The sequence below is a fragment of the Gracilinanus agilis genome, chromosome 1, assembly GCF_016433145.1.
Source record: "Gracilinanus agilis isolate LMUSP501 chromosome 1, AgileGrace, whole genome shotgun sequence".
NCBI lineage: Eukaryota > Metazoa > Chordata > Mammalia > Didelphimorphia > Didelphidae > Gracilinanus > Gracilinanus agilis.
Window position 1 is genome coordinate 3,403,382 of NC_058130.1, and position 25,325 is coordinate 3,428,706.

At 51.2% G+C, this 25,325-nt stretch overlaps 1 protein-coding gene across 1 annotated transcript in view; it reads left to right on the plus strand.

Moving 5' to 3' along the window:
• The first annotated feature begins 5,387 nt into the window (after positions 1-5,387).
• Positions 5,388-25,325, plus strand: part of DLEC1 (DLEC1 cilia and flagella associated protein) — a 99,240-nt gene continuing 79,302 nt past the window's right edge. The window contains exons 1-12 of the mRNA XM_044675336.1: positions 5,388-5,858; positions 6,627-6,767; positions 7,939-8,086; positions 10,915-11,025; positions 13,059-13,252; positions 13,565-13,779; positions 16,033-16,114; positions 17,448-17,535; positions 20,517-20,690; positions 22,155-22,291; positions 22,431-22,523; positions 23,969-24,059. Coding sequence (XP_044531271.1) covers positions 5,475-5,858; positions 6,627-6,767; positions 7,939-8,086; positions 10,915-11,025; positions 13,059-13,252; positions 13,565-13,779; positions 16,033-16,114; positions 17,448-17,535; positions 20,517-20,690; positions 22,155-22,291; positions 22,431-22,523; positions 23,969-24,059 — 1,858 coding nt within the window. The 5' untranslated portion in view covers positions 5,388-5,474. The remainder of the gene's footprint in view (positions 5,859-6,626; positions 6,768-7,938; positions 8,087-10,914; positions 11,026-13,058; positions 13,253-13,564; positions 13,780-16,032; positions 16,115-17,447; positions 17,536-20,516; positions 20,691-22,154; positions 22,292-22,430; positions 22,524-23,968; positions 24,060-25,325) is intronic.

Genomic DNA, 25,325 nt, shown 5'->3' on the forward strand with positions numbered 1-25,325 from the left:
AATGGGCATCCTTGTTTTACTCCTGATCTTATTGGGAAGGCTTCTAATTTATCCCCATTGCATATGATGTTTGTTGATGGTTTTAGGTATATACTGTTTATTATTTTTAGGAAAGGTCCTTCTATTCCTATACTTTCCAGAGTTTTCAATAGGAATGGATGCTGTATTTTGTCAAAGGCTTTTTCAGCATCTATTGAGATAATCATGTGATTTTTGTTTGTTAGACTGTTGATATGGTCAATTATGTGGATGGTTTTCCTAATGTTGAACCAACCTTGCATTCCTGGTCCTTCATGTTTTTTAAATGAACTCCCTTGATATTCTTGGCCTTTCGCTTTTCCAGATGAATTTTATTATTTTTTTCTAGCTCTATGAAATAATTTTTGGGTAGCTTGATTGGTATGGCACCGAATAAATAGAATAACTTAGGTAGGATTGTCATTTTTATTATATTGGCTCAGCCTACCTATAAGCAATTAATGTTTTTCCAGTTGTTTAGCTCTGACTTTATTTGTGTGAAAAGCATTTTGTAATTGTGATCAGATAGTTCCTGGGTTTGTCCAGGTATTTTATATTGTCTACAGTTATTTTATTTTATTTTATGGTGTTTTTTTTTAAACCCTTAACTTCTGTGTATTGGCTCCTTGGTGGAAGAGTGGTAAGGGTGGGCAATAGGGGTCAAGTGACTTGCCCAGGGTCACACAGCTGGAAAGTGTCTGAGGCTGGATTTGAACCTAGGACCTCCTGTCTCTAGGCCTGACTCTCCATCCACTGAGCTACCCAGCTGCCCCCTGTCTATAGTTATTTTAAATGGGATTTCTCTTTCCTTCTCTTGCTGTTGGACTTTATTGGTAGTATAGAGAAATGCCTATGATTATGTGGGTTTATTTTATATCCTGCAGCTCCTTCATTGCCTCTTCTAATTTCGCCTTCTCTTCTTGCCACAGCATTTCCAGTAGAACATTAAATAGCAGTCCTTGCTCCACCCCTGATCTTATTGGCAAGGCTTCTCCTTTATGTCCGTTGCAGATGATGTTTGCTGGTGGCTTTAGATAGGTGATGTTTATCCTTTTGAGGAATGCTCCCTTTATCCCAGCGTTCTCCAGTGTTTTGAACAGGAATGGACATTGAATTTTGTCAAAAAGCTTCTTCTGCATCTTTTGAGATAATCGCATGGTTTCTGTGGTTTTGTTACTGATAGGGTCGATTATGCTGATGATTTTCATAATGTTGAACCCTGCGTCCTTCTTGGCATAACATCTACCGGACTCCTATGACATATTGCTGTAATCTCTTTGCTAGTATTTTATTTAACATTTTTGCATTGACGTTCATTAGGGAGATTGTTCTGTCCCTTTTCTTCTCTGCTTTTTTCCTCCTCCTGGTTTGGGTATCAGCACCATTTGTGTCATAAAAGGAATTTGGCAGTTTTTTCCTCGGCTATTTTTCCAAATAGTTATATAGGATTGGAATAGATTGTTCTTTAAATGTTTGGTAGCGTTGTGGGGTACAGAGGTGAACCCCGGCGTTCAGGATGGGTGCCTTTTGCAAGAATGCAAGACTCCAAAGCTCGGCTTAAAAATAAAAAGAGAGGGGCAGCTGGGTAGCTCAGTGGATGGAGAGTCAGGCCTAGAGACAGGAGGTCCTGGGTTCAAACCCGGCCTCAGCCACTTCCCAGCTGTGTGACCCTGGGCAAGTCACTTGACCCCCATTGCCCACCCTTACCAATCTTCCACCTATGAGACAATACACCGAAGTACAAGGGTTTAAAAAAATAATAATAAATAAATAAATAAAAATAAATAGAATTAGAGTAGACAAGTCCTCCCCTTGCCCTGTGGTTTTGCCCTTTAGGGTTTAAGTGTAGAATCCCCTATCCCACCTTTATTAGAAAATCATAATTAAAACTGTTAAAACCCTTTACCTTGCCTGCTGGTTCCAAAGACCCTGGCCTAGGGTGAGCAGAGTGACAGTTGGGGCTAACTGCCATTCTTGATTCTTGGTCTCCCTATCTCGGCTGGTTCTGTCTCTCCTTCAAACCCAGTGTGTGTACCCACAAACCATTAGGACACATTTACATCCCTGGTGCCCCCCTCTTTTTACAATATTGTCTCCTTGTTATCATTCTCTTTAGTGAAATTGTTCATTGTTTCTGTGATTTGCTCTTTGACCCATTCATTCCATGAAATTAGTTTATTTTGTGTCTTTTGTTTTCCCTGCAGCTCTTTGTTGGGCATCATTTTGAAAGCATTCTGGTCTGAAAAGGATGCGTTTACTAGTTCTGCTTTTCTGCATTTGGTTGGGATGCTTTTATGATCTACTACATGGTCAATTCTCGTGAGACAGGCTCTGTCATAACCATCTCATCTCTTCTTGGGGCTTCTACTCTCTGATGGGCATTTCTGATCTGTCATTTCCAATGTCAGGAGAAAGCAGAAGCCAAATGGGAGATCCTCGGCCCATCCACTCCCTTTTTTCAAACCTTCTTCTCCCCTGAAGTCTAGTTTTTATGATTGTAGTCACTGCTGGCCTCCTCTCCCGTGGGCTTCAGCACTCTTGACCCTTTGCTTAAGGACTTTGACATACACATGCACCTATCCTCTAGTTCCTGTTCATGGGCCTGAGGGAGGCCTGTGTGCAGATTGGGAAACTGATCCTAGTGGGGACAGACACCTTTTGAAATGCCAGCATTCTTTGATGTTTGGCCTTTTCCTATGAATTGATCACATTTAAACTGCTATCATGGAGAAAGGAGGGAGGCCACGCTTTGACTATTCTTCCCTCCCTTAGTGATACCAGGTAAATATGAATCCCCAAGAGGAATTTCTGGGAACTGACAGGCAATGGGAGAGAGGCTGGGGCTTTTTCCCCCTCATCCTTAGGGTACAATAACACGGTCCTGAGGCACACTGCCTGGGGTGCTGAAGATGGTGAAAAGGTGCTGCTGAGTCCAAACTTGAGATTTGGAAGAGAGACTTTCCCTAGATGAGGCCAGTGCCACGGGCTCCCGACCTGGGGACACGACATCTTGTAGGGAGGCTGGAGCTCAATGAACCACAGTACTAGAAAAGGTTTCACAAATGGAGGCACCCCAACCGAGTTTCAAAGGCACGGGGCAGGTGGTCAGGTATTCTGTCTTCTGAGAAGGGAACCGGCTGCCCCCTGCTTGGAACTGGAGGGAGTTGGAGGCACAGAGAAGTGGGGGCCTGACGATGGCCCTGAGGTGGAGATGGGAGCAACAGCTGGTGAGTGGAACAAGCGAGCAGCTGAAAATGTAGCCCTCCCTTGGCCTGGAAGAGCCTGGCCAGCCGTGGGGGGACATGGATCCTTTTGGGGCAGGGCTATTTGCTATCTTTACTTCTATCCTGGAATCTCTGAGAAGATTCTGATCCCTTTCCTTTTCCTAGTAAATGAATCCACTTACGCTTTGTGCTTTGTGCGAGCCAGGGTGGGTGTTGTTTTTTATTTTTTTTATCATTCTCGTGATAAAGTTCTCAGATTTTCTGTGTGGAGCAATGACCTAGAGAAATGAGAAATCTTCCATCAAGCCTCCAAAGTTGTCCTGGTGGTCTCCCTCCCCATCACTGAGCGGGGATTTTTGTACGCAGCAGGTACTTAATGTACGCTTGTCTTGTCGAGTTGATAACATTGTTATTGTTTCTCTTGTATTAGCTGGGCCTTGAGGCCTGTACAAGTGTCCCCTCCCCCCTGCTTTCTGGGTCCAGGTTAGACAGAGGAGCTAAGGAAACCTCTTCCAACTTAAGTTCTTTGGAGTCTCTGCTGTTTACATGTAAAACGTGGAAGTTGCTCAGAGTGGTTCAATCAACCAATCAACCTTTATTAGGCACCTACTGTGTGCCAGGCACATAGTTAATGCCCTTTGTACCCCTCATGCCTCTATCCTGTAATAAGCACATAATAGCTAATATTTGCAGAGCAGCTCCGATCAGTGGTTTTTTTGATGAACAAAACCACTGTCTTATCGTCCCATCTCATTGGGGAAAAGAACTTCCGTTGTAGACATGGAGAGTCAAACAGAAGATTCGCACACTGGCCAAGTCCAGAAATCTGTGTCTCTCTGGGACTGCAGCCCAAGGCCTCCAATCTGCCTGTCCGGAGCTGCGGCTTCCTCACTGGTTGCCGCCTTGTTAAAAATCTTCATGATCTTCGAAACAATGACTTATTTTGAACTTCTGGATGCCCGCAGAAACCCAGCCAAAGGCACAAGAAGAGCAAACACCATTCCTGCTACTAAAAAAGCTGACTCTCTCTCCATCTCCATAAACTCCTGGGGCTCCCTATTACTTCCAGAATCGTGTGTAGCGGCTCCTTTTTCAGCCTCACCACCTGGCCCTTCCCACCTTCCTGGCTGCTCCTTCCTCCAGCAGGCCTGGTCATCCTTTCCCAGTGGCCCCAGCCCATTGAAGGGCTCTGCTATTGTTCTCCTATGGAGGCTGGTTGGCGCTGGAGCTTGTGGAGGGCAGTGCTGGGCCTCCACCGGCATCTGGCATGCATCTGTACATGCATCCTAGGTGCTGGACCACCCTTGGGTCACGAACAAGGACCCGGCAGGAGCGGAGGCTCACAAGCAATGAGATCGCAGCCCGCTGGTCCGAGCCGACCTCCTGCATATGGCGGCACTTCCTCCGGGGCTCACAGGCTGGCTGTGGCTTCTTCTGGGTACCAGGTGCCTTACATTAGATCCTCTTCTCTCCACGGTCAGCCCCGACTTCTGCTTCCTGCCCAGGGCCCCCGGATATTGGCTTAGGCTTGACCGGAACTCGGGTCTGCTCCATGGGCTTTGGCGCTTCCCTCCCCTCTGCCCAGCGGCCTCTGAGGAACCTCCTCTAAGTTCTGCCCTCCAACAGCTTCCCGGGGAATGCCACAGCCTGCACCAGCCCCTTGCTCCCCCGCCCACTTCAGAGTCTTCGGACCACGGCGCCCTCTGGCGGTCAGCCTACAGCAGTGCGCCCTTGGTACCACGTGCGGCGGGAAGGCAGGGAGGGGCAAGAGGAGGAAGAGAAGGAGAATTGGGTGGCGGGCAGGGCGGAAAAAGGGAAAGATGCCTCGGGGGTGGGGCCAGAAGCCGGGCAGGGGAGGGCGGAGCCGGAAACCGGCTGATAGAAGAGGCTGGGCCGGAAGCATGGCCCGAGTAGGCGGAGAGGGAAAGGCGGGACCGGAAGCAGGGCGAAGCAGTGACCTGAAAGGGGAGGCAGGAGCAAGGCCGGAAGAAGGGCGGGAGCGAGAGCTGACTGGTAGGGAAGGGGCAACCGGAAGTAGGGAGGATAGGAACAGCCAGAAGTGGGGCGGGGCGCAGGCGAGAGAGAGAGAGAGAGAGAGAGAGAGAGAGAGAGAGAGAGAGAGAGAGCTAGTGGCTGAAGAAAAAGGGTGGGGCCAGAAAGCAGGAGAGAGGTGGCTGGCTGACCAAGGGGGCGGGATCGGAAGCGGTCTCCGAGCGTAGGCCCGCTGTCGCCATGGAGACCGTAAACCAGCTGCTGGGGGAATCCGGAGTGGCCCTGCAGTCCAGGACCCTCCTGGAATCTATGGAGCCGATGTCTCAGCGTACGTCCGTGTCACTGTCGGTGCCGGTGTCAACGACTGCGTGGTCCTTGGAACGTCCGAACTCGCCGACCCCAGGCCGGGATCTGAGCCGGAGCGGGGATGGCAGCTCCCAGAGCCGGTTCCAAGCCTTCAGTGGCAGCAGGGAGACCACCAGCAGCAGCCCCAGCGCCCCGATCCCCGGCGTGACCCGCGGCAGCAGCATCTACGGCGAGACCGGGGATATCCGCGAGCTCACCAAGCAGAACTCCCCCGAGCCCCCGCTGCTGCGTCTGCGGCCCACGTCCCTGCAGACTCAGGTGTGGGCACCCAGCTCTCTGCTTCTTCCCCACTTTTCTCCTTTCCCTCCTTCTTTCCTTCCTTCCTTCCTCCTTTCTTTCCCCTTCATTACTTTCTTCCTACCTCTTTTCTTCCCTTCCCTTCCTCCTCCTTCATTCCTTCTCTCCTCCCTCCCTCCCTTCTTTCCTCTCTTTCTTCATTTTTTCCTTCCCTCCCTTTTTCTTTCCCTCTTTTTCCCTTCCTCCCTCCCCCTTCATCTATCCCATCTGTTCGCTTGTTTGTTCTACTCTATTCCCTCATTCCCTGTATTCATTCATTTGTTCACTCTGTTCATTCACTCCTCTTTTCTTCTCTTTATTTAGTCATTAATTCATTCCCACCCTTCTCCACTTAGTTCAATCATTTTCATTCACTCATTAGTCATTCCCTTCAGTCATTAATTCACTCACTCATTCACTCCATCCACTCACTTGTTCAGGAGCCCCTCCTTCCTCTCCCTCCCTCACCAGATGTGCCCAGAATGAAAAGAGGCCAGTAAGAGGTCCGAGGCCCAGCTAGGGGCTGAGGAGACCAAGAACACTGACTGGGGCCCTGCTGTCCCCCAGCTCTGAGCACATGAATCATGGCCAGGACTACAAGAAGTCAGGGAAGCAGGGAGGGGTCTCCTGGACTGCCTGGCTCTTGATTGGGCACAGCCTTGGGTAGCTTGTGTAGCTTCCATTTCAGGCAGGGTCTTCCCAGAACCATCATTCCCAAGCCTGGAAACCAGCTCCACTTCCCCTGCACAGGACATCTCATACCTGCTGACGAGCCTCTTCAAGAATTTGTATACTCTGGATGTGATTGGAGAAGACATAGGAAGTAACCTCATTAAATCCCGGGGTGGAGAAAATGTCCAACATGAGAAGTTTGTGGATGACCTACAGAAGGTAAAGGGGAAAGCGGGCTGGTTTATATCAGTGTCTGTTCAAGAAACCAGGCCGTGACTAAGGATTTTTTTATTTTAAAGTTAATTTTGGAGTGTAACAATCGCTAACAGACACAGTTCTGAGAAGACATTCAAAACTATGGCTTAGGGGGCAGCTGGGTAGCTCAGTGGATGGAGAGTCAGGCCTAGAGACGGGAGGTCCTGGGTTCAAATCCGACCTCAGACACTTCCCAGCTGTGTGACCCTGGGCAAGTCACTTAACCTCCATTGCCCACCCTTACTACTCTTCTACCTAGGAGCCAATTCACAGAAGTTAAGGGTTTAAAAATGTAAAAGAAAAAAAAAACAAAAGAAAACAAAACTATGGCTTAAATCACATGAAGAACCACACTTTTTAGCCTGATCTTTGTGCACCCTCTAGTTCTCAATCTATCAAATATTTAGTAAGTCCCTGCCGGGTGCCCACAAAAAGAGGTCACAGACAGTCACTGCCCTCAAGGGGCTGAGTCTAATGGGAGAGATGACATGCAAACAAATATATACCAAAAGCTCTCTACAGGATAGATGGGAGCTAAGGAGCAGAGGGGTTGGAGAAGGCTTCCCATAGTACAGAAGATGGGACTTTAGGGGGAACTTACGGAAGCTGGGGAGGGCACTAGTTTGAGCAGAGGGAGGGAACATGTTCCAGGTTTGGGGGATAGCTGGCGTGAATGCTTAGAGCCCAGGGATAAAGGATCTTGTTCATGGAATAGAGTGCAGCTCTTCCGGGCCTTTCGTTTGATTAAGTAGATGTGCCTAAGAGCTGTTCATACTGTGGCAAGAGAATTTCTGACTCCGACATGTAACCAAAGAAAGATGATGGTGGGAAGGACGCAGGAGGCTCGCATCAGAAATTCTCTTGCCAGAACGCTTACTTTCTACTTTGGGTAATTAATTCTGTCACCCAAAGAGCTGTTGGCAGCTAATCAGTCAGTTGGGTTTTAGAACACTGTGTTAATTAGTGATTCTTGGGGAGGGGCAGGTGGTGGGAACCCTCCTCTCACAAGGATCGAAAGGCTGGTATCGAAAGCCTCGAGGTTTTGTTTTTTTCCTGCCAGTGTCTCCTTTGGGCCTCCCCGAAGGCCCTGGGGCGAGGTCAGCATTGCTGTATCTTTGTCCCGTTCTCATGCTAGCTTCGAGATGATTATACCCAGAAATTGGCAGCCGCAGACATGGTGGAGAAGCACATCATTGAGGCTCGAGCTCGGGCCATGGCGGAGGATGAAAGGTGCCTGGGTAACATCAAGGCACAGAGTTTTGCCACTGTCTACTTGCCTCCAGGTATGGACTTTGTAGCTGCTTTTGCCAAAAGCTGCTGAGTTAGACCAATGACAGGTTCTGATGGCAATTAGAATCAAAGCGGCTCCGTTGTCCTGCCCAAGTCCAGCGTGACTTCTTTGGGGTCACCCAATCCCAGGCTCTTCCAAGCCATCTTGGCCAGTCGGTGCCAGGTGAGCAATCTCTTCTCTTGAACCTCCCACCTGTGGTTTTCCATTCTTCAGTGACCACCCCTTCCCTCCACAGACATCCCAGGCCACTTTGGGACACTCTTCATGGTCACGAGCTCTCCCTTAGATGGAGTAAAAATCTACCTCTTTGGAACTTTGGGGCAAGCTCAACAAGCCCTGGCCCATTTCTGCACAGAGACTTTGAAGATGGCCTTCACGTGGCTTAGTGTTTAGTGTTTTCTCCTCCCCGATTCTTTTCACTGAGCCTCAGTGACTTTGAGGCCCGTCACCATCTTGGTCATCCTCCTTTGGACACTCATCAGTGAATCCATGTCATTTCCAAAATGTGGCATCCAGCCTGCCCAGGGGGCAGTCTGTCTGACTAGGGCAGGGCAGAGGACAGGCAGAACTGTCCTCACTGGGGGCCTGTGGTCTTATGCCAGACTGTTGGCTGAAGCCGCACCACTGACTTGTGTTGGGTTGAGTATCCATTTAAACCCCCAAGGTTCTGTATAGTTGGCTTTTTGTTTGTTTGTTTAATACGTGGGGCAGCTAAGTGGCAAAATGAATAGGGCTTGTGAGCTCTTATTTTTTTAATTCAAGTACATTTGGTTTCATGAGATTTTGCCCATGTATTCTGGCCTATTAACTCCTCTGGATCCTGCTTCTGCCATGGCCCTCAGGGCCTTCATCTAATGCACAGATATAAATATTGCCCCTGACCAGACAATGGAGTGCTTGGCCAAAGACAGAACTGTGGAGAAACCTGGTCCTGGTTGTCCTGATGCATTAGTCAGGCCTGTTTGAGTCGTCATTCAGCCCTTTCTAGGTTCCCCTGATGGTGCCTCCTAATAGGGCCAGGCTCTCTCGTGAGTACTCCTGGATCCTTCCACTTCCCTTCTCTGGTTGCCAGAGGATGCTTCCATGCCCCACTCCCCCATGTCTTCCCCAGACCCCAGCGGCTCCCACAGACACCCTCAGGCCAAAGACCTCTGCTCTCCTTCACCCCTCACCAGCAACCCAAATAAGCACCAGGTGTCTTCTGAGGAGCCTGCTTGGGGTTTGTAGGCAACAGAGAGTGCTAGAAGGTTTCTGAGAAGAGGCCTGGGGTGTTCCTGACTCCCATTAGGGAGCTGATTGATGTAGAGGAGAGGCCAGAAGGGCTTAAGCAGCTGGGAGGCAGTTACTGTGGTCCAGTAGCAGCCCTGGCAGCTTGGCCTCAGGTAGCAAAGGAATCCTCAGGTGAGACGACTTACTTGAGTTTGGATGATTACTGGGGTTCTGTCTACATCTGAAGACCCGATTTCTCAGCCTGCTTTTGGGGAACTCTTCCTTCTTACCTCTGGCAGTGCCAGGTCCATTTTGGTGTCCAGGACCTGTGCTTGGATCTTGCATGCCTTGTATGTCCTTTCTGTCCAGAGCCTGAGCATTTTATAAGGCCCAGCTGAGTGCACCTGCCTCTCTGAAAGCTTTCTTGACCCACTCTCTGCCCCCAGACAGCACTGATCCTTCCTGCCCTCCTCTCCTTTTGGCCATTCACCGCTATCACACAATTTAGGGCTGGCTCAATTGTAATTCTTTTTTTTGTTGTTGTTTTTAAGATGCATTTATTTGTTTGTTTGTTTTATGTGATTCATGTTTTTACTTTCCCCTTCACCCTCCCCTCCCCCCCCCCATAACCAATTCGCATTTCCACTGGTTTTAAAATGTGTCATCAATCATATTATTGATAGTTGCACTGGGGTGGTCGTTTCGGGTCTGCATCCCCAATCATGTCTGCATCAACCCATGTGTTTAAGCATTTGTTTTTCTTCTGTGTTTCCCCTCCTGCAGTTCTTCCTCTGTGGGTAGTGGGTAGTGTTCTTTTCCATAAATCCCTCAGAATTGTTATGGATCATTGTGTTGCTACTAGCACAGAAGTCCATTACATTTGATTTTACCACAGTGTATCAGTCTCTGTGTACAATGTTCTCCTGGTTCTGCTTCTTTTGCTCTGCATCAGTTCCTGGAGGTCATTCCGGTTCACATGGAATTCCTCCAGTTTATTATTCCTTTGAGCACAATAGTATTCCATCACCAACAGATACCACAATTTGTTCAGCCATTCCCCAATCGAAGGGCAGCCCCTCATTTTCCAGTTTTTTGCCACCACAAAAAGCACAGCTATGAATTTTTTTGTACAAGTCTATAATTTATTTTTCATGGTGAAATTTGTTTTCCCTCAACTGGAGGCTTCTAGAGAGAAGGGGTGGTTGTCTCCTTTTCCTGCCTTTCTGGTAGAACTGACCTAACAATGAGTTAGCACTGAGTAAGCACCTACTAAGTGCCAGACACTTGACTGTGTGAGCCCTAAGGATGCAAAGGAGGGTCAAAGGCAGACCTTGTTCTCAAGGAGCTCCCAGACAAATGGAGACACAATGTACAAACACAATGGCAGATTCATTTGGGAGCAGACTCAACAGGAAGACAGTGAGGCGAAGGAGGCTTGGAAAGGCAAAGGGAGGAGAAGCAAGGGTGAGCCTTTGGGAAGGACTCCTGAAGTACTGGTCAGTCAGTTGACAGAATCTGGAAGTTCTGAAGGAATTCCACTGGGCAATGTGTCCAGCTGGGTCTCTGCTTAGTTGGTTAACTAAAGGCTTCTGATCTCTTCCTTTAATACAGTGAAGTCTGCCTTCAGGTGGTGCGTGGACAGTAATCTGCTTAGGAAGAATCATTTGATTTGTCCTGATGACTACATCCGTGACCCTTTGCCTTTCTCCAAAGGCCCCAAAGGTAATTCCTCAAGAATCTTCCTGGTGAATGCCCAACTGTATATGTGGCTCAGGCTTGAACTAGAAGGGGAGCCTGGTCTCGCTGCTCTCTTGGGGCAGTTTAGGCCTTGGTCCAGCAGCCGAGGGCACGTCCTCCTCATAGAGGTATGAGTTCTAGGCAGTAAAGTGGAGTCTAGCCAGGCCCCACAGCAACTGGAGAGGGGAACGACGACCATGTGGCCTGTCCAGGTGGTAAGTCAGCTGTCCCTGGTTCATCCAGGAGGGTTTTCAGGATGCCAAAGTAGAGCCCTACCTGGACCTTTCTCAGGCCTGGATCTCTTGGTCCAGTCCCCTCTCAGCTCACATCTCTTTCAGAAGGCCTCTTTCCTTCTCTAGGTCCATGTCACTTTGACCTTCTGTGCTGGTCACTGCTTTATGTTAGAGGAGGCCAGGACCATGAAGAACTCAGGCCGGGAATATAGTCACATAGGCAGAGGGTAAAACAGGGATTGCTTGGGTAAGGATGGGCTGCCAGGGATCCCACCAGAGATAGTGGGTCCAGCAGAGGAGGTGCTGAGTCTTGGCAGGGCATTTCAAGGCTAGGGACCAGGGCATACCTTGGCACTGGCTTGGGCAAAGCTAGGTACTTCAGCAAGGGACTGAAAAGACTCAAGACCTTTGATCTGGAGCCAGTCCAGCAGACTGGAGTCAGAGGCACCTGGGATTTAAAGCAGGCTTGATTTGCTTATGACAGCAAAGTGTCTGGTTATCCCAGACACTTTGGGGTCTTCTCTTAGCCTGATGTTGGCTTTCTCCTTGGGGTGGTGGAGCTCCCTTCCCTAGAGTCTTCCTCCTCTGGGGCCTAGAAACAGGGAACCTTTTGACCTTGCTCCTGAGGGGGATCACAGGGTCAGCATTTCACTGGGTTTCCCCTCTTCGTGGCTCCTGCTGCTCCCTTGTAGACACGCTTCCTCACTCCTCCTCTTCTGTTTTTCCTCAAGAATATTCCACGTCTTCCTGCTTTTCTGTGTTTGCTCAGAGGATGCTTTCACACCTCACCTCCTCTATTCGTGACCCCATTCCCACAAAACCTGGGCCCAATGAAACCCTCTGAGGAAGTTTTAATCCCTGAAGTGGGTTTGGCCCTTGTACTCTAGAACTTGCCCTCTGAGATGGCCCTGAATCTTCATCTCAACTAAAAAGTCATCCACAGACTTCATTAGAGTCCTCACACATCACCATCTTGGCACGGGCCTGTGGAAAGGGAATGCACTCATCCCCAGCCTCTCTTGCTGGAGGTTAAGGGAGTCAGAGATGACCCAGACATGTTACACTGCAGCATGAAGTCCCTTCAGCATTGCCCCGGTAGTCCTCGCCTTCTCGGGTCACTGCTATGTTTTTAATAAAGTACAGTCGTATTTATGTCTTTTGTTCTTGTATCACCTCCATTTCCGATGCCTCCTAGAGAGCTGTCCTTTCAGTAAGGAATACATTCTCAGCAAAATTAGCCAACATGGCCCAAAAGGCTAATGTTCATGTTGTAGTCCCTCCCGGGTGTCGTCCTCCACTTCCCTAAGGGAGCAGAGAAGTCACATTCATCTAATTCTTTCCTACTAGAAACAGTGAGGGAATTTGATTCAGGAGCTCAAGAGTAGTGCTTTGGCTGCCAATTCCTTGAATTCTCTGTGACCCCAGAAGAAAGCCCTGTTGAGTGAAGCCCTGAAAGGTTGGCCCCAGGGGCCGCTTCTTTTCTTAGCATTCCAAAAGGAGACCATGCATTGTCATCCCAGTGCTACTGAAAATGAGGCTGCTAAAGTCTTTGGCCACCCCAGACTTCCTGAACCCAAGACTTGGTCCTGTATAATGGAGAAAATACCGAACAAATACTGTAGCGTCTCAGCAGGTCTCTCTAGATTCATGTGGAAGCAACCACTTCCTTTGAAACAATATGGCAGAGCATTTGGGGGAGAGCAAGGAGCCAGTGGCCTTGTTGTTGGGGGGGGGCAGATAATTCCTTCTTTCCTTTCCCTCTGTAATAACCTGGTTTCCTTTTAGCCCGAGAAGACATTGTCCCAATGTGCTACAAGATGACCTTTAGCTTCAAACAGCACGTTCAAGGCACAGAGAAAACTCTGAATGTTCCAGAGATAGCTAGGAAGAAGAAGCTTCCATCCATCCTTTCTGATGTGTCCTTGTCTACCCTGACAAAGTCCTCAACACCAGAAGTCAAGACTCCCAAGGTTATCAAGGTAACCCCCATGCCATGAGAGAGAATGGTGGTAAGAGCTTGGTAGAAGAAAGGGGACATGAAGAGAGCACCACAGTGATCCCTCCCCAGGTTATCACAGAGGGTAACAGAACACACCATCCAGCCCACCCTCATGTCTTTGGGGGAGGGCTGGAGCTGGGAGATTCTGCATCTGTCCTCATTTCTGTTCTTTTGTGTTCCTGAGCCAGACTGGGTCTGAAACAGTTGGGATCCAGGATCCGCATCCCAGAGCAATGTCTCCTGGGAAACTGTTGTAAGAATTTTTGAATAGGTACTTCTGGTTGTTTCCCAGAAATGGAACCAGTCCAAGAACAAGATGTGGATGAATCACTTAAGCATAACCGAGAGGAACCGGGAGCGACAGCTTCTTACCAGATTTGAGCACCAGCACAACTTCCTCAAGAACCCACGCTTTTACCCGCCCAATACTATAAATGGAGGCCAGTCTCTCATCTTTCCTCCAAAGAAGATGGGACCAATGGGAGATGAACGGGGCACCAGTGAGAGGTTTGTCTGTTGATGCATTTGTCAAAAAAAAGTGACCCCCGAGAACAATAAAGGCTTAATGGCTTCTCTTTTTTTCAGAGGCTGTCTTTGCTCTGCTTGCGCGAGGGGCGGGGCGGGGGGGCAGCAATGGCAAGGGAAGTGGACCTGGGTCTGAGGGCTCCAACATCAGGGGGTAGAACAGTATCTGAAAAGCAGCCTGGGGAGGTGGCAGGGTGATTCATTGAAAGAGTTCCAGTTTTCCCAGCAGTTTTTGTCAAATAGTGGATTTTTGTCCCAAAAGTTGGGCTCTTTGAGTTTATCATACACTGTCTTGCTGATGTCACTTAGCCCAAGTCTATTCCACTGATCCTCCCTTCTATCTCTTAGCCAGTACCATATTGTTTTGATGACTGCGGCTTTATAGTATAGTTTAAGATCTGGTACTGCTAGGCCCCCTTCCTTCACATTTTTTTTCATTATTTCCCTTGATATTCTTGATCTTTTGTTCTTCCAAATAAACTTTGTTATAGTTTTTTTCTAATGTAGTAAAACAGGTTTTTGGTAGTTTGATAGGTATGGCAGTAATAGGTAAATTAATTTGGGTAGGATGGTCATTTTTATTATGTTAGCTCATCCTACCCATGAGCAATGAATGTTTTTCCAATTGTTTAGATCTAGTTTTAATTGTCTGGAAAGTGTTTTGTAGTTGTGTTTGCATAATTCCTGTGTTTGTTTTGGTAGGTAGATTCCCAAGTATTTTATATTGTCTAGGGTGATTTTCAATGGTGTTTCTCTTTCTACCTCTTGCTGCTGTGATGTGTTGGAAATATATAGAAATGCTGATGATTTATGTGCATTCATTTTGTATCCTGCAACTTTGCTAAAGTTGTTGATTATTTCTACTAGCTTCTTAGTTGATTCTCTAGGATTTTTTAAGTATACCATCATATCATCTGGAAAGAGTGATAACTTAGTCTCCTCCTTGCCTATTTTGATACCTTCAATTTCTTTTTCTTCTCTAATTGCAACTGCTAGTGTTTCTAGTACAATGTTAAATAATAGAGGTGATAATGGGCGTCCTTGTTTCACTCCTGATCTTACTGGGAAGGCTGCTAATTTATCCCCGTTGCATATGATGCTTGTTGATGGTTTTAGATACATACTGTTTATTATTTTTAGGAAAGGTCCTTCTATTCCTATACTTTAAAGTGTTTTCAATAGGAATGGATGCTGTATTTTGTCAAAGGCTTTTTCAGCATCTATTGAGATAAACATGTGGTTTTTGTTTGTTAGACTGTTGATATGGTCAATTATGTGGATGGTTTTCCTACTGTTGAACCATCCTTGCATTCCTGGTATAAACCCCACCTGATCATGATGAATAACTCTCTTGATCACTTGCTGGAGTCTCTTTGTTAGTATTCTGTTTAAGATTTTTGCATCTATGTTCATTAGGGAGATTGGTCTGTAGTTTTCTTTCTCTGTTTTTGATCTCCCTGGCTTTGGAATCAGTACCATATTTGTGTCATAAAAGGAGTTTGGTAAGACTCCTTCTTTGCTTATTATATCAAATAATTTGTATAGTATTGGGATTATAGGTCCTGGGTTCAAATATGCCTCCTAGCTGTGTGACCCTGAGCAAATCTCTTAACCCCCATTCCCTAGCCTTACTACCTTTCATACTTGGAACTGATCGGTGGTATTGACCTTAAGGCAGAAGGGTAGGGTTTTGAAGAAAAAAAGAAAAAGAGCAGCAACTGACCATTAGGTGGGGTGCTTTAGCACCATCCACCTGTAGTCGCTCTTCTTTAGGTGAGCACTGGGTTATGGTCAGAGAAGGGGAGCCCCTGGTTGTTTCTCTCTACATGCTCTCAAAACATGCCAGGACTCTCTCAGTGATTTGCTCCTGCAAGTCCTTTAACTTGTGTCTACAAGACTTTTCATTCCTCTCCCGATCTGATGGTTACCAGGAAATGAGCAGAAATCCTGGGTTTTCTGTCTCCAGCCATTGACTCCAGTTCTCCCAGTCAGTCAGTCAGCAGACAGCAAGCACTTTGGACTCCTCCTGGTTACCAGGCATACGGGGACAAAAGTGAAACTTCATGTCGGTAAAACAGCATTTCCAGAATAGACGTACTACCTGGGGGAAGAGAGCACTGGCTATGTCTAGTCATAGCTAAGGAGTGCAGGCTTTGGCTGCCCTTTGGAATGTGTGCATGTGTATGTGTGTTTGTGTGTGTCTAAAGGGCTTTTTTTTTTCCTGTTTCCTTCCAGAAATTTTGATGATGTTCCAGTGTTTCTAGCTAAGCCAGCAGTGGTGTTTTTTACTGATTATGTAATTGGACCAGTTTACGAGGTAGAAATCTTGCTTCCTTACTGACTCCTTCTTAACCTTCGTAATTCACGGCCCTTTCCCAGGCCAGACCAAAAGCCACGCTGTCCTGATGGTTAGGCACTGATAGGGTGAGGTCCCCGATACCGAAGAGTGCTCTTGACAGCAATGATGGACAAAGGACTTGAGTGTTCCTGGGATGGAGTTTGGAAACTCAAAGGAAAACTGTGTCCTCTCTGTATCCTAAATGATGGCACTGCCACGCCTGGAGTCCTTTGCATGGTGTATCTCAGGAGAGTTTGGAGGAGGAAACCTAAAAGAGGCAGTTCAGAGGAATTGGGAAAGAGTCTCTCAGGAAGCTCTTTAGTTCTGAAAGAAGCTATGATTGATGTCCATTAGACCAAGAGGGCGTGGATGGAATAAATGTGCCTTGATCCCAGAAATTGGCATTCACTTGGGAGCCTGGAAACCGGGAGAGGACAAAGAGGAGGGAGCTTTATTTTATATAGCTCAGGGCAACAGAATTGAACTTATACCCCCAAAAGAACTTGATGCCAAACCAAACACAAATAGATCCCTAAAGTATGTGTATACATTTCTAGATTATATTAAGGGCTTTGAGAATGTAATGGTGGGAGGGGAACATGGAAAGGTTTGGGAAGGAGGTTGGCTTGGAGCCGGACCTGGGTCCATAGAGAAGTGTGGAACTAAAAGAAAAAAATGTTTAGGGAAAAGGGAGTCTGGCATGGTTGGGAGGCGAAGTCTAGTTAGCAAAGGGCAATTAGAGTTGGAATTTCATGGGCTGTCAAGTGGTCACTGAAGGCTGTGGGCAGGGCAGGCCACTTGAGGACAACAAGTAGTATGGGAAACTTTGGACTGACATGCTGGGATTGCTCCATTTCGTCTTTTGAGGCAAGGATGGGCAAGGAAGTGGGAATGGAAATGAAGGGGGTTCCCACAAAATCTAAGAGAGGGTCCTCTGCAGAGAGACCATGAGACCACAGGGGAGGCCTTGGGAGTGGGGGAGATTGCAGAAGGAGAAGGTTGGGAAAAGGCTGGAAGAACAACCCTCTTTAGGAGAAGAGAGAAGGAATCGAGGCAGGAGGCAGAAAGGGCCTTTTTTTGGCTCCCCACAGGGAAGGCCCTCTCCTCCAGGGTAGACAAGGCCCATTAGGCATCACTTTACCAGACAGTTAGGAGGAAGAAGCCATGAGCTGGCCTTCAAGCTGGGTCTCTACACTGTAAATAACAAAAATTTACCAATTTTTTTTTTTACCAAAATTTACCAAAATACCAAAACAAATCATATTCAGCCTAGCCTTTGTTGCCCACTTTGTTCTTTCAATGATAAACCCAGGTAATGCTGGAGCTCCAGAATATGACGTCCACCAGCCGCCACCTGAGAGTCCTGCCCCCTTCCACACGGTACTTTAATGTTGGCTTGGGTAAGTAGCCCCCCAGAAGAAGGGTCAGAAACAAGCCCTTCTTTCTGCTCCTTGAGTTGTATGGCTGGGGGCCAACTAGGACCAGGGGGCATGGATTTGGGCTCCCAATAAGGAAGGATGAGCTGCCTTGGGAAGGAGGGAGGGAGGGAGGGAGGTGCTCAGGCATCTAAGCCGGCTTGGGGAATGCTGTCCTGAGGGTCCGGCGTCCCGTCAAAGAGAATTGACCAGACCCAACAACTGATTGAATGTGGAACGTGAGTGGGAGGGGAGAGAAGAGCCCAAGTCGACAGCCTTGGGGGGCCTGACTAGAAGTGGGGGGAATCAGGAGAGAGCTCTGAAGGAGATTCAGAGGGGAAGGGAAGGTCTGTTTGGACATAAAGAACCTGAGATGCTGCTCAGACCCTGCACGTGCCATCGATAGAATTCTGATGTCCTCACGGTGGTGAGATGGTGAGCCGGCCCAGTGGCGGTGCCAAGCAGGACTTCGCTCAGGAGCCACATTAGGGCCGTCTACCTAGATTGGGGGCTCTCTGCAGAGAGATGATAGTCAGAGCCTTGGGACCTGAGGAGATCACCGAGGGAAGAAGAGAGATGGGACAAGGACGAGGGGCTGAGAAAGAGAGAGAAGAGCATTTCTTAAGGTCCTTGTATGGGCCGCAGTGGGCTCAGACCCACATGAGCCAATCCCTGCCCTCAGGAGGCTTTGATTCTATCAAGGGTCAGACAACCCACGGGGGGGGGGCAGATCGTGGGGGCAAAGGGTACATGGTCAGGAACTCCATCCAACAAGCAACATGGCGGTTGGCTTTTGTGGAGGGGAGGATGAGGGCAGTGGGGAGCCAGGAGTGGGGTAGAGATGAGCAGGGGGTGAGGCATTGGTGGGGAAACTGCATGGAGCCGAGCCCTGGCCCATGCCCAGGTTTGGGGGGAGAAAAGAGCAGAGAGGTCAGAGGGAAAGCCTTGGTGAGGGGTGAGGGGATCAGGAGCCGGATGGCAGAGGGCCGAGAAGGCCATGCAGACCCTCACTGACCGACTGACCAGCTGTGTGACCCTGGGCCGATCCCTTCACCTCTGCTGCCTCAGCCCCGACCTCCCTCCCAGGGCTCTTGGGGGCGCCCTCTCAGTATGGGCCATCAGCTCTTATTAGAAAGTGCGAAGTGGCTCTTTCAGGGGCCAGACAGGGACGATCTGTAAGGGTGAGGAGGACCGAGATGGGGGTGTAGGTAGCAAGGGAGGAGCCAATAGGAAGGGAGCATTAAAGATGGAAGGGGAGGGTGGGATGTCCCAGGAAAGCCTCCAGAGAAGCCCAGAGGAGTGGGAACAGGGTCCCAGGAAAGGGTTCACTCTGAAAGGGGACAACTGTGAGGGCTCTGGAAGGCGCTGGGTGTGGGGCGTAGGGGAGGTGGGGAGGGCCCCCTTCTCTCACAGAAGGCTAGAGTTAGCTAGGGAGAACAGAGACTGCTTGGCAGCCATGAAGGCCCGGAGGAATGGGGAGCATGGACTGGGGAGGGGGGGGCTAGTCATCTGGGCATGTGCCTCCAATGAGGACCTTGAGGAGATGGAAGAAACTGGCACCGAGAAGGCAGGCAAGACGAGAGGCCTTATGTGGAGCCAACAGAGCCCAGGGCAGCTGATGTGGGCTGTTGGGGAGCTGGTCATCTAGTGGGCCAGGACCGTCAGGAGGCTATAAAATACAGGTGGCCGGCACTTAGTACTTTAAGGCTTATAAAGCACTTTCCAGACATGATCTCATTTGAGTCTACAGCAACCCTGGGAGGTTGGAACTGGGGCGATTCCCATCTTACAGGTGAGGTCACTTGCCCAGGGTCCCCCAGAGAAGCAGACTGAGGAGAGATTCAGAATCGGGGATTCCTCCCACCCAGGCCAATGAAGGGTCCTCCCTGCCCCCCAGATCAGGAGATAGAACACCTCAAGCTTGTCATGGCACGAAGGGGCACAGGGAGAGAGAAGGGTGTCGGTAAGTCGTTGCCTGTCTGCCTACCTCAGTTTCCTCCTCTGTAAAACAGATGGTCACAGCCCCCACCCCCTCACAGGCTGGCTCTTGAGAGGACCCATCTCTAAGGTTCTAGTATTCTTTCCATGAGGAGAGAAGCTTGAAGGCAGACTGTGGGTGGGCTCTTGGAGCTTCCCAAGTTCCAGGCATGGCAGTGGGCGAGGAGGGCATCGGCTCAGAGGAAGGCTAAGTCAGCTGGGCAAGCGGCCAGGATGTTGGCAGCGAGGATGGAGATGGGAGCAGAGATGGAGCAGTCGGTGCCGGGCCAGATAAAGGCAGCCACCAAGGGGAGGCATGGAAGCGGGTGAGGAAGAAGGGGCTTTAGCCAGCGGAGGCCCCAGGATGGCTGTGCCTGGAGTCCAAAAGCAGGAGAAGGCTGGAAGACTTGGGTCCAGGGGGGGCTGCCTGTGGGAGGGAAGCGGGCAGGGACGTGGCAGCCCCAAGCAGGGAGTTCCTCGTTGGCTTCAGCAGCTCTGTGTGGAGCTTCGGGGCACAGAGCCATGGCCTTCGGGTGCCCCTCGGGGACGAGGTCACACCTTGCTTTCCCGGGAGCAGGAGGGGAGGCGAAGGCGGGATGCCAGGGGCTTACGTGCCCTGGATGTAGCCTGGGCGTGCTAAGGGCTCCTGGCTCTCCTGCCCTTTCTGCCTTCTCTGTCCCCAGGAGCATTTCTCAGGAGGGTGGGAGCTAACTAAAGCACAAGGAAGCCTTCTGGGGTTATAGGGTTAGAGCAGCCCTCCAGCCACAGGAGTCCTCCTCCTTAGGGAATGGACACAGCAGCACCCGCTGCCTGCCTCAGTTTCCTCGGCTGTAACATGGGGTGGCCGTGAGTGTTGGGTGAGTGCTTAGCACAGTGCCTAGAGAGTACCCAGTAGGCACTCGGTCTTCCCTTGCCCGGGCAGCGCCGGAGCTCCCCCGGGTATCTTCTTCCTCGCAGTGGACACTCAGAGGCTTGTCTTTGTCCGGCAGGAAAGTTCCCGAGCAGAGGAGGAATGGTGGCCCCCGGGATGGTCTGCCAGTACACGGTTCGCTTTGCTCCCGACAGCCTGGGAGATTTTGACGATTTTATTCTAGTGGAGACTCAGTCGGCCCACACGCTTCTGATCCCCTTACAAGCCAGGAGACCTCCTCCAGTCCTGACACGTTAGTATGGACTCCAGCCCCTGGGGGGACAAGCCCTCTGGGCCCCGGATTCCGATCCCGACTCTGCCACAGTGCTTGTGTTCATGTCTGTATGATGGGGGGCTGGAGCCGAGGGTGCTGTCGGAGGCACAGAGAGGGCCAGGGACTTGTCCAGTGGCCATCCCACAGGGAAGTGTCCAATGGCGTGTCTGAGCCCAGCAGGCCATCCCTTCGGCCATACTGCCAGCTGAGAACCCCAAACAAAGGGGACCTTTGATAGAGTGGCGGCTGGACATACACACGTCCTTGTTCAATCTTGTCTGACTCGTGCTGACCCCGTGGGGGGCCTTCTTGGCAAAGCCACTGGACATACAGGTTGGCCTTTGCCTTCTTCAGCTCGTTCTACAGATGAGGAAATAGGGTGACCTCCCCGGGCCCCCCAGCTGGTGGGTGTCTGAGGCCAGATTCGAACTCGGGTCTTCCTGATGCCAGGCCCAGGGCTATAGCCACTGCTCCACTGAGGTGGCCACATACACTATCTCTGTGGGAGAAAGGTGGGAGAGGGCCAGTGAGGCAGAGAATCGCCTGCCCCATCAGGTCCAGTCACGGTAGCAGATGTTTGGGCTGGGGGGAGCAGGGCTGGAATGCCTGGGATGGAAAGACAAAGGACGGGATGAGAAGCCTTCAGAGATTCGGGATTCTTCTCGGCTAGCCAGATTCCTCGAACGAGTCCCGTGGAAGACCCGATGCCCTGCTCTGTCCTTGGTGTTCGTGTCACTCCGAGCGTGGCCTTCAGGTAAACTCAGCATGACGGGCGCCACGGGAGGCCAGTAGCGGAGGCTTTGGCACTGTCTCGCGCTCGGTTTGGGCCCAAGTCGGGGCGGCTCACACTGCTCCCCCCAGAGGGTAACCGTGGATTCAGAAGCCTTTACAGGCCAGCCGCCCACCACAGAAAGAAGTTCAGCGTGGACGGTTAAGAAGCGACTCTGCTGCGTTTTCTCCCACGTGAATCATCGCATTTCTTCTCGCTGTGATCTGGGGAGGAGAAAACGAGCCTCCGTGGGGGCGATCCGCTATTTCCGCCCCGGTGCCGTGTGCTGTCCTGGGCCGTCCCCGCAGGCCCCAGCCCCAGTGTGGACAGAACTCGCACCCCCCTCGTCAGGCTGCCCAGCTCCCATTCCTCGGCCGTCAGACCTCATCCATGAGGGGCAGTGCGGCTGCCTCCTCCCGGCTCCCCGCGTGGGGGTGATCGCAGGCTGGTCGTTAGCTCAGGTCTGGGGAGGCAGCTCTTCCCCACTTCTCTAGCCTTTCCTTTAACCACCCACCTGACACCAACGGCCGCGGCCTTCCTCCCTCGGGCTGTGGCTGGCTCGCCTCCCGGCGCCCTGCCAGCCCTGCCGCCGCGTGAGCGAGCTCCCTCGTATGGCCAAGCGCCGGGCGCCCGCCGGCTCACTGACGCTCTGTGTGTTTTTGTGATCGTTGCAGTGGCTCCGAACTTAAACTGTGGGTACTGCCTCGTTGGGGGCATCAAAATGACTGGATTCCTCTGCAAGAACATGGGGCTGAGCACGGGCAGGTTCTGTATCATGCCGAAGCCGTCCTGGCCGCCTCCCAGTTTCAGGGTGAGGGCTCCCACCTTGTCCCACCTCAGCCGCTCCCCCTGCCCTCCCCTCGGGAAACCTTTGTCCTCCCTCCGTGTGCCCCGCTGTGGGAGAGGAGGGCTCCTTGGCCCGGTCAGAGTCTCCTTCGTGTTCCCCACAGGCGGTCGCCACCGTTGGCTTTGTGGAGTACGCTCCGTTTGGAATCCTGCCAGCCGTGTTTGAGCTCATTCCGGGACAGACCCTCTTAATAGAGGTAGGGAGCGAGGGGGGGCGCTTCCCCTGGACACTCCTCTCCCTTCCTTTGCACTCTTTCAAGCCTCAGAACTTCCTCTTACAGCTTCCCCAAAAATCCCAGCGAGAAATCGAGCCACTGAAATGATTCGTGGGGGGAAATGTAGCCTCTTTGTGCCAAATGCATTTCTCTTCGGGGCGACTTTTGAGAGGTTCTGAGTTCTGGTCCTGCGCTGTATGTGGAGCCTTTCCTGATCTCATCAGCTGCTCGGGCCCTCCTGCCAAACGACCTTAAGTCTATCTGGGGGGGGCCCCATCCCTCCCAGTCCTAAATGCCTTCTCCCGTCAGAGGGCCTTCCAGCTACCCTGTACCGTGTAGACGGGCAACTCCTGGAGGGCAGGGCCCACACAGCAGGGGCTTCGTGAATACACATTCATTGGCGACCCTCATCCTGGAGGAGCTCACACTTGATTCTCTCCATTTGGGTATCTCCTGCCCCGAAATAGCCTCAGAATTGCCATCTGCCCTCTGGCCTTCACTTTCTGCTGTTTTCGCTCCCAGACCGTGGGAAGCCGAGCCTGCCTCGGTAGCTCGGTGGAGAAGAAGAAAAGCCACCCTTTCCGGCAGAGGAAATGGCTTCAGAGAGCAGCCCTGCTCCTCGTCATTGGTTTGCTTCTAGCAGAATCCCTCAGCCCGGGGGGCCTCGGCTTCCCTGTCTCAAAAACGAGAGCTCCTTCCCGCTCCAGAGCTTGGCAGCTGCTGTTCCCCCGCTGACAGGCGAGCTCTCTCCAGCAGGCTTCTCATGGCATAAGGCTCCTCCTTTAGAAGCCTTCGCTCCCAGTGAGGTAGCCATTTGAATCAAGGTGCAGAGCAGAGGGACTGCCTCAAGTCCCTTCATGTTGGGATCTCTCCAACTCGGGCTCTGAGGCAACATCGTCCCAGGGATAAAGAATGAGAAGTGGAGGGGGCAGCTCGGTGGCTCAGTGGCTTGAGAGCCAGGCCCAGAGATCCTGGGTTCCAATCTGGCCTCAGACACTTCCTAGCTGGGCGACCCTGGGCAAGTCACTTAACCCCCACTGCCTGGCCCTCACCACTCTTCTGCCTTAGAACCAATACATGGTATTGATTCTAAGATGGGAGGCGAGGGGTTAAAAAGAAGAAGAATGAGAAGTGCTGCATCGCTTCCCCTGGGGCCCCAGGACTCGGTCTCTGCCTCAAAGGAATGGTTGGGGGTTGTGCTAAAGTCAGCTTTTCTTTCTGACCAAGGACTTTCGGGGGCCGCTTCTGGATCTAGGCCTCCTTGCTGGCTCTTCACTGCTTCTCCCGGATGCCTTCCTCTCCTGCTGAGTGGGCACCACCGTGTTTCCTCTCTTCGGCCCCCGGGCATCCCCGCTCGTGCCCTGCTGGCTGCTTCCGGGCCGGCTTTCTCGGCAGGAAGTCAGGTGTTCGTGCGGGCTCTCTTTCAGGTGCTGTTTCTTCCGACTTCCCTGGAGACTGTGACAAGATCATTCATCATCGTGTGTGACAACTGTCAGAGCAAAGAAATCACCATTTCAGGTTCGTTGCCCGCCCGTGGGAGTGCGTGGGGCCTGCTGACCGACTTGGCCCTGTTTGTGCTGCGAGGCCTTTAGGGACCGGGAGAGGCTTCTTCCTCCTTCAGTCCCTCGTCCCGTCTCTCAGATTTGTACAGCTTCCTTCTCCCTGGGCTCCTCCAGGCTCTTTTGAGCTCTGATCTGCCTTGTGCTGCTGCTCAGGTGATTTCTGATCGTGTCTCCCCGTGACTGTCAGGATCGAATCCAAACTGACTCTGCTCTTTAGTTTTTCAAGCCTGCCACAAGCCAGAACCTTCCCATGTTCCCAGCCTCCTTGGACAGAGCACCCCCGACGGCTCTGGAGCTGAGAGAGCTTTGCTTCCCCACCGTTCCTCCTGTACGGTCTCCGTGTCCTCCCTTCCGCCCCTTGGAATCTCTGTTCCCTCTAGATTCCGCCTTTCCTGGCCCCCCTCCTACGGATGCCGTGTCGCTATTACCTGGACACGGGTCAGCACAGGCCATTCTCCCATTCCCCGAGCTCCATCTCAGGCCTCTTTTTCAGCTGTCTATGGGCCGCTCCACCCAGAGGGCCCCCCTTCTCCTCCGACTCGGTGTGGCTAAAGCCGGCCTCCTTCTCCTTCTGAGGCAGGGTCTTTCCCCCCCACGTGTCCTGGCTCTTCCGGACCCAGGAGGGACTTCCTGTGTTTTCGATGTGGCTGAGGGGGCTGCGCATGTGCTGGGTGTCCTCTCTAGGCCCAAGGCCTCACGCTGGGTGGCCTCCTGGGGCCTCCCTTGGAACACGCACACAGCCACGTCGTCTGGAGGCCACCAGCCTGCTCCAAAATGCTGTTCACTTTGGACTGAGCGGGGCCCACCTCCCAAAGGATGACTTTCCTGTGTGAATCAGCAGCCCCTCTTTCAGGATTCTGCCTGGAGGGGAGCATTTAGCTAGCACATGGCCGTGTGCGTGATGAGGTGAACATGGCAGGACCTGAGGTGCTGGGCTAGGCCCAGCGGCCTGCTACTGAGTCACTGGGGGACTCTGGAGAGGCTCGGTTTTCTCAGGCATCAAATGATGCTGGGGCTAAAAGAACTTGGAGGTCCCTTTGAGTTCCGTGATCCTCCGAAGTCTGACTCCAAAGGCGTGGGGAGAGTTGGTGGGGGTGGAGAACACTCTGAAGGACATCCCACTTTTAAAGGGTTTGGCCTCCCGGGAGCCAGCCCACGTTCACTTTGGGCTGCAGGTCCTAGGCGGGCTTGGTGCTCTGTTGGCTCTAGGAGCTGGGCTTCT